Below are 9,518 nucleotides of genomic sequence, written 5' to 3' on the forward strand. Positions count from 1 at the left end.
GTTCTGGGTTCTTCAGGATGGTGTTGAAGCGTGGTTGTTCAATGACCTCTTTCCGTAGGACTTTATGCTACTTTCGTCTTTCATGTTTCCTACGACATTGTCGGAGTTATCAACTAGGTTAGTACTAAGGGGTGCAATGAGGGCTGATAACGAGCGAAATTCGTAAAATCACCGGGACATTCTACCTCGAACATGAGCCAGGGTTTCTCCGTTCCTTTCTTCTTCAGGATAGACGGATCTTTAGAAGAGGTATGCGTTTCAGATATGCTTATGTAACATCCAGCCTACATAGCTTGGATATAAAGTACTATTGTAAACTAATTCAATATGAAAGCGTTATCTACTTCGAGCTCATTAACCCGTCTTTCCGCCACAAAAACGCTTGACTGAGATGAAATATAGTTTGAGTGTATACTTGCTTGTGAGTAACGAAGTTGGTGGAAAACAGTTTTCCGAAAGAGTTTCTCACCTAGTACCCAGGAATTCGTTAGTGCAACAAAGTTCGACTGACCTACACAATACTGTTCTTCTTGCAATCTCGTTGGAACAGTCATATGGACTGACAGGTGAGTAAGCTCAAACTGAGCAGTAAATCAATAAATGGTTACTAATCAAGGCTTGTGATGCACTGCTAAAAGTGCTTTTTTTGAGTATGTTATCTTCCCATAATGGGGAACCACTATGCTATCCATAAGTTGTCCCAAATGACATCTACAAATTCTTCAGTATAATGTCTGAAGTAGTTCCCTTGTCTAATGCAACCAAACTGAAGCGTTGCAGACTCCTTGGGGAATTTTCACTTGATACTGAAACATGCTTACACTCCTGCTATGGAATTTTAAGGTTCATATCTTATGGAAAACACCGGGATATCTTAGTATAATGTGTCCTCTGGGTCGCAGCTTTGTTGCTGCTCACCGTATGCACAACAGTTAAGCACCATCTAAGTGACAGACACCCCTCGCTGTTATTCCGGGTAAGTGCCATCGTCCAAGCCTACTAGAGTATTGAGCGAGTCAGCACTTAATACCTCTGCGTTTCAAAAATTATCGGCACATATCAGTGCTCCCGTAGGGGTCAGCCTACACCAATCATCTGCTTGCATTCCTTATCCAGATAATAATCCAAACAGAATTCCTAAATGAAATTACTAAGAGTGTCACTGGATGGTGATCGCGACAATGAATCCAAAGACTGAAAGACAGTTATTCGAGGAAAGACGCAAATCCAATGCGAACGACTGGGTTACACATCTCTCTGGTTACCTGATCCCGCCAACAAAGACCCCGAAGATTGAGTACCAATTTCTTGACATGACTGATTAATTTGCTAAACTGCTATGCTGTAAAGACGTGTCCGTTGTATTTCTTACATCTATTCACAAACCCGCTGCATATAATTAAATGACGTAAATAGCCATAAAATCTCGATTTCCACTCTACCTAACTAGATTGTTTGTGGAAAACTACAGCCTCTGGACCAGGTAGTTGGACCTGCACCTACCTAACAGGCTCCGAAAAGGAAGAATCCCGTAATAATTTCTATGCGGCTTTTGTGCAATAATTCCATACTACTTAGATCCCGAAACATTAAAAATCCATTAAAAATCCATTGGATATCTTCACAACAGAATATCGGCATTGTTTCAGGTATGGGCGCACTGACGGGTCTTCACATAGAGTAAATATTAGTGAACAAAAAATGCGGCAGCCTCTTCTCTATTCCGACTTCTAACTACATAAACCGACAGAGTCACATTAGATGAGTAATCATGTTTGAGGCAAACATATAGCCCAGCTCAGGCTATTTAAGTGTGGAAATCTATAGTCTATTAGGGGAATATTGTTGTCAGATACAGTAGGATTTTACGAGATAGGTGTTAATTATCATTAGAAAAAAACTGGGTTTATTTTTTCATCGGACAAAGGGAAAAAACCATGAGACCCAGTTACTTCGCCGGGAATTATGTTAGGGCTTTCAGTGCCACAAGAAAAGAGGACAGTTAAACTCTTTCAAAACGGCTCCCCTCGCATAAGTCGCAAATTAGCGAAATACACCCATTTGCAAACAAATTTGGTCTTGCGAGAGACTCGCCTGGAGCCCAGCTGAATCTCCTGTTTTTGGTGTTTCCAGGCAACTGAATGTGCTGCACCAGGCCGCCCCATGTTTCAGTTGCTGCGATATTCGAGATATCACAAGCATCAACAACTGGAAGACATTAATGTAGATTCTGACCTGTGGCAAGATTGCGATAATTTTTGGGATAGAACTACCATCCTGTGGTTCCCATTTCACATTCCTGGTTGATTTTGGCTTTTCTTTGTGTTAATATCTGATTTTTGCGGATTTACTCAGTGTGCGACGCCATACGAAAAAACGATCTCGATTTATTTTTAGTACCTGTTACATATTATACAATAGTTAACAAAGCAGAAGTATAATTTAAGAACCATAAAATATAGGGTTAAGTTGAAATAGAATAGAATACATTATTGTGTAAAATGTAGCATGCTCTATACAGCAACTGCAACAGATCAAATTTCACTGATCACGGGAACGCAAAGTAGAGACGCTGAGAAAATATAATCGGGAGAATTACGTCCATTCAACTATAGGGCAGAAAAGGTGGTCTATCACATAAAAGTGAGATTGTGGCGAACACCTTTCATCAAAGGGACTTGAAATCGAGAGGGAATTTAAGTAACTTTCGTGTACCAATTAATTTGCTGTGGGTACGGGCAGTGAGAATTGCTCATTAATCGCAGCGGAGTGAGTTGGCACATATTTCCTAGCAAGGGGCCGAGAAAGTTCAGTGGTTAGAGCGCAGATTTACTGACTGCAAGGTCCATGGTTCGAACTCGATCTCTGCCTCTCGACATCCCCTGTCTAGCCAACCTGGAAGTATCCCATCCATCGCGCTTCCTTCTGGTGGCATGGCAGTTAGGCACCGAAAGGATGCTACAGCTGAACGATTTTTTTTTATTTCACAGCAGTCTGCGGTAAACTGTCCAACATGTTAGAATTTACGCCCGAGAAAATTTTCTATCATGTCTTTAAACTCTCAGCCTTCAGTGAAAACCTCATACACCTTTCACAAGAATCCTCCTCAATTCTCGAACTACCTCATGGATACCCTGTTGAAAGTGTGTATTTGGTGAGCGCGAATCTCCCGTTTTTCTGTGTAGTAAACCCGATGCATTCATTTCCATCTGTATCGTGTAGTATCACATAGAAGATGTATCATCATTGTCCCCACTTAAGTTACGCATTATCTCTCACACTACGTATAAAAAGGGTACGGCTTTTTGGTGAGTTCCACAAAGGAGACACCTTGTTGTGTACTTGCAGACACCTTAACATCAGTGGCAACAAGCCTGTAAGCATCTGAACCGGAAAATGCACTTGAAACAAAATTATCTTTCTAGTGGGGCATTGCTCGTCGCAGATTCTGCGTATTATGTCTATCTGAGGAGCTTGTGATAGAATGAAACCGCCAGTAAACGGCTGGTGGATTTCGTTCCATCTCGTGCTGCGTAACTACAATGAAGACGTTTTCTCCATGTTTCCCTTGTGACCAAATCTGTCTCAGTGACATTTAAAGCCTTTGGCAGGCTACTTTTGGCTTAAAACTTGGAAACCGTGTTTTCAGGGATGGCGTTCAATCATGATGAACCTCTGTCCCTCTTAGTGGTTTAAAAATTTAGCTCCTCAAATCCAGGTGACTACTGTGTGTGACCTCTGAGATGTGGCATGGACGGTGTGGAGATTTGTTCAACCCCTCTCTTTGACAAATATAAGATACTTTTGGAGATATATGGTTGATGAAACAAATTGCGTGTCACTGTCCTTCCACTTAAGCTGGAAGAATGACTTCAGCCAAATAGCACACATTCTACTAATCCATCCTTTTATTCAAAACCATTTAGCGCAAAAAAGTAAGGTCTGGTTCCCTTCCCAAGAACAAACTTGTGATTCTTACCACATGGTAGATTTAGCACCAGTAGGATGACTTGTCCTACCATCTTCCCAATATTCATCCTACTCTTCATTTTGTTAGCAGATTCACACAGCTCATCAAAATATATCTATTGGGTGATCTCGCTCAAAGCACGTTTTGTTGCGTCTTTGTTGCAGTCTGCCAGGTGAAAACCAACATAAAATTTCAAACGCTCCTACTGTGGACTCGTAAAACCAGTTTTCCGCTTATGCCACACAACCTGATTTATCTGGTTACATCTGCGAAATCCGGCATTGCTGACCTTTTACTGATTAGCATTTGGGTGCGACAACCACACACTGTCATGCCAAATCGTTTGATCTGGCAATATGGCTGTAATTTATATATGCATGAAATATTCGGTTTTTGTACCCGCCTGTGTGTGTGCTAGCAACAGAAGCATTGAACAACGATAAAACAGCTTCACAGAACCACAGTGAATGTAAGTAAGGAAACACTGTCAAAAAGACACTGAGGAGAACACAACTGGTAGCAACTGCATGCTGTCGTCTGACATGTGGATGCATCGGCAAACGGAGCTGAATGCATTTGTGGCAGTTTCGAAATGCGGCTTGTCGTCTCATATCCTGACCAGGGATTACACTACTGCCCTTCTGACCACCAAAAATCGGTTGTATTAATACCAGCGATAATCTTTTTCAGATCATACATGCATAAGTCAAATACAGTTAGCGTAAATCCCACCAGTGATGAATAGAAGAAATGCATGTTCCAACCCATCGTCGAGTCGCGTTACTTCTTTGAGAATATCTTTTATTTCTCGGTCAATTACGATAACACCATTTGCTGCTCTGGTCGGAAACTTATCCAAAGAAACCACTGGTCGATAACGGTAATCCAACCTAAACGGTATCCTCTAATAACCCATGTGGATAAATGCATGGCATGTGATCGATTTTTGTCACGCCATTTCACTCTACAATCACCCGTTGTCGGATTTTCCCGGATATGGGATGTCGAAGAAATCAACCTTAAGTAGTACAACAAACAAATCAACTGCAAACACCGCGAACAAAGGGGTGTTTCCCACACGGTATGTCATCGTCATCACTACCTCCTCATTCAACAGTAGCATCCTTTTGGTACATGACTGCCATGTCACCCGAAGTAAGCATGAGAACTGAGATACTGCCAGGTTGTACAAGCATAGACAAGAGATGCTAAGGTTGGGTTGAAACCACCGACTTATCGGTCAGCAAGTTCGTGCCTTAACCACTGAGACAGCTCGAGCTCACATCATTGCGATGGAAATCTGGAGTTCTTTTTAAGACCATCAAAACCTATTTTGATGGAGTTTTTTGTAATCCCTCTACAAACACAGTTAGCTTACTGAACTCGAAGGAGCTCCGTGTACCGACCACCTGTTGTGAAAACGGATAGATATAACCAAAGCCCGACCACAATAGAGCAGCAACATAGCAACAGCAATACAGTAACATTTCACAAAGTGTCCACTTTGGGATGACTTTCATTCGATGTATTTTCCTCTCTTGTCGGGTTGCTCGTAAACTCCCAAAACCGACATCTTAGTGTTGTTAATCTAAGTAGGATGCATCACCCCATGGGGTGCAATTTATCGTAAGATGCAGACCAATGAAATTCTCTTAATTTCGTTCAGTTCATGGAATTCAAGGACGTCGTATGAAGCTGAACACTAAAACGAACCCAGCCAGAATCTGAAACTGCGTATCCGATGAACCAGTTGATTCTCCTTCAGATTAGCTTGTAACCCCCGATCTAGCTACAGATGTGTTATACTTTGAGGCTCTCCGGGATGCGTAGTGTTTTCCCAATGAGCCATCCAAAGCTAATCTCCCCGGGGGGAAGTGAACAGTTCAGAAATAAAATGTGATCCCCATCGACACTAATCCCTACGTCCTGGTTCTATCGCCTACCACCTCACCATATTCGTAGAGCCTAGCTTGTCGGAGACAGTAGTCTACAGGGTTTCAAGTAAACTGATTGACAACGACCTGGAGCAAACTGGGATTGAAAATGTTTTGAAAAATTTGTAGCCTGCGTGCATCCGCACGTCACCGATCAGGTGGGTGTTGATTTTTTCGCCTGGCTTGCAAAAGTGTTGCCATCAATCGGGGAGACAAAATCAGCATGTGCACTGATGTTGAGGGAGAATGCAACGCTTCCGATACCGTCGGAAATCACCCAGACCTGTGATGTCGGTAAATAACTGTGATCGGCTCGATTGGAGGCACTGTCTCAGCCAACTGAAGGTTCAGTTATAAGCGTGGTCATTCCAGAGAACATTTCAGATTTCTATAGCGGAAATTCTGAACTGCTTATCCACCCATATGTAAAATTCCGGTTCGTGTTTATCACAATATCTCTTTTAAGTACCAGTTATGAATTTGAAAAGAAACACAATGATTACTGGGGCCTAATTGAGCACAGCAAGTATATACAATGTACTACTTCAGAACCGGGACACCATACTACGGGCAGTACATTGTAAATTTGTTACTGTCCATTGATCTGGGGTTCAAGATCGAAGGATGCGGAGAAGATTCGGGTACATGTGTGTAGATTTTGTAATTTTACGTCCACCACCTGAATAGTTGAATGGCACAAACTCAACTGGTCAGCCTGATTGCATGCTACTTCAGCAACCAGTTCCACATGTAACCAATTTTGATCCATTGATGATGATATATACTGTGTTCTGTTTGAAAACCTGGGCATCTGGAGAATTTTCAGTGGTACGCAGCACAAACGTGCAGACCAGCACAGCACCCCTAACTTCCTGTGTTGCTTTCCAAACGGTGTATGTTGGTAAACGTTCGGTAACAGACTAATTAACCCGTGTCCACTCGAACTTGACAAAGTATATGTTCATTTGGTACGTACGGTATGCGTGACTGCGCAGCAGTGATATGTGGGAAGAGGCTGTGTGCATGACACTGCGCGCGCTTATTTGCACACCTGCAAAACTATTCTCCTACCCTGCACGCAACTTGTGGTGGCTTGTGAGCACAAGTCCACAAACCCCGGCGAAGACAGTGGCAAGTTCCAGTTTTCAAATGTCGATTGTTCAATCAATCACTGAGAGTTGGCAGTAACACTGGCGCCATTTGGACTGAAATATAATGTCGAACAAGTGCGCGGTTGCGAGTCTCTACGCCACCCTCCCGTCCGGTAGTCTCGTCTTCCCTATACACTCAACAACCACACAACAACCATACGATATTTAACGGAGATCGTCATTCTAACTAGTATGGGTCTCGTCTATGTCACACATGACCAACCAAACACCTTCACTGTCCTCCTCGTCATATGATGTTGTGGCTCTACTGTTGTTGTTGTTGTTCGGTCTGGTTGCTAGGTCGTCACCAAAACCACCCAAGGGTGGGCATACATACTTTCGGACATGTGCATAGGCGCACAATCAAGCAAGCACAAAACACATGGGCGCGCATACACCGAGTCATTCGAATGATCCCCTCGTTTCGATTCCTCGATTCACTTGGTCTCACAATGTTTGTGTCATGCGCAGCGATGCTTGAGATACGCAAACTCACACTTGAATGCCCAACGGTTCCGGTGATTAGGCTCGAATTCGGGGAACAGAAGGGCACTACTGCTGTTGTGGACTGGGTCACAATTCAGAACTAAATTAAGTCTACTTGAAAGAACATCCAGCGAAAGTGTACACAATATGCAATGAGATTTGGCGAATTACAGGTCCGAACTGGCGCATTAAGGAAAGGGTATAGCTTCGAATGTTTCTGTATAAGATCTTACTTTACCTGGTCACGGTTTGTTCATCACATTCTACCGACCGAGAGCACTTGAACCATATCATTGGCCAGGTAAGGTAGATTTTCTCTAAAACAGCAATCATCCGTATACTTAAGCTTCCAAGGCTGTATGGAAGCAGTATATATATATATATATATATATATATATATATATATAGAGAGAGAGAGAGAGAGAGAGAGAATAGCCTCCGTGAAGTGCGTAGAGTTGTAAGCTTCTGTGCACAGAAGCTGAGTAACTTTCCCGAGTAAACTCAGCAAGACATCAAAAAAGTCAGTCAACACGACAGCACAAATTTGGCATATAGGTGGTACTGTAACAGTAGTTACCCATCCTAAGACTGAAACCTGTCGATGCCGGACGACACGATACCTTCCTCCAGACTTTTGTTCTCCAAACCGCCCACATTAGCTACTCCACTAAAAAATTGTCTTCCCGGATAAGGGATACATTTACCACAGTTTTTCTGAAAACTTCATATTAGTGCATTGTCATCCTACCACAGAACAGTATCATCAATCTCATCAGTTTTGGATGCACAAGGATTATATGCAGTGAATTCCGGAATATTCTTCCCATGACAGCCTATTGAACCAACTATTGGGAGGTAAGTTAGACCAGGTCTTGTTTCACTGGGAGGATCAATGAAGTATTTTGAAAAAATAAGCGATAATGCAGGCTAGAAGCCGAGAAGAGCTGAGTCAATGCACAAATTAGATGATAATTCCTCTGGATTGCCGTCATTCCAAACAAAGAATCGGGAGCATTCACAATGTAAAACTAACCTTACTGGTAAAGTCACCGTCAAGAAGGTGCTTTTTCCTTGTTTTATACACTCATAGATTTCAAGTGTTATGTTTCTTCTCTCGCTCTTTTTCAAAGTAGTTCGATGAGATCGTGCTCCGTCGATACATTCCTTGAAAGGTAGAGACTGTGCTTCAAGGATAAAATGGGCATTGCATTTGCGGCGGGAACAAGTAATTTTAAGTATCTTTTATAGAAATCTGACTTACCGCTGAAACAATATTGATGAGAAAATTTTCTGAAAAGAAGTTGGCGGTAGCCGATCAGTAAATTATATGTGATTTTGTACCGACTTGTCGGATTCACTTTGTGCTGGTTTGATGAGGGAATTAAGCGGACTAGATCAGTAATATGGGTAATCGAAGCCCCCTAAGAACTTGTCGGAATCTCACCGTCAGAGAAGCTGACCATCATATTTCTCTCTAGGAGCTTGTTAAGTCATGGGTGATTCGACTATATGTTTGTCGGAATCACCACATTAAAAGGTATCATTTCTGTAGTAATAGAACGATATGATCAAACCGAATAGTCCCCATGGGAGATATAGCTTACCTCGACAAGTTGCCGGTCCAAGCAACAATGGGGTCATTTCTTCCGTCGAAATCCACCGGGTTTCGTAAGAAATACAGTTCCACAATTCTTGCTCAGAGGACACTGAGGTGAGGTGGCTGATATTAGTTTTTATTGTGGGTTATCTGAACTAACGATAGATTCTCCATATTCTCCACTTACAGACCTTCACTTTATTTACTGAACCACTTCCATTCGATGAAATTTGTCTTCAGTGCCATCCCGAATCCAGGTAAGCTGAGCGGACAGGCAAGCGTTTACATTCTGCCATCGATCTGCCCTACCTCTTCGAATGCAAACAGCATACTTGCGTCTGTGTTTACTGTAGAACGAAAATATAAGCAAACAGAATGTC

The 9,518-nt window shown here is 42.4% G+C and overlaps 1 protein-coding gene across 1 annotated transcript; it reads right to left on the reverse strand.

Annotated features, from left to right (window-relative positions):
- Positions 1-2,809: 2,809 nt before the first annotated feature.
- On the reverse strand, positions 2,810-9,182 carry T265_04565 (hypothetical protein; the record flags this gene model as incomplete). Its single annotated transcript, XM_009169340.1, has 2 exons — positions 2,810-2,994; positions 9,146-9,182. 2 exons carry the CDS (start codon positions 9,180-9,182, stop codon positions 2,810-2,812), a joined length of 222 nt encoding a protein of 73 aa, XP_009167604.1.
- Between the last annotated feature and the right edge of the window lie 336 nt (positions 9,183-9,518).

This window comes from Opisthorchis viverrini, assembly GCF_000715545.1.
Source record: "Opisthorchis viverrini unplaced genomic scaffold opera_v5_77, whole genome shotgun sequence".
NCBI classification, from domain to species: Eukaryota; Metazoa; Platyhelminthes; class Trematoda; order Opisthorchiida; family Opisthorchiidae; genus Opisthorchis; species Opisthorchis viverrini.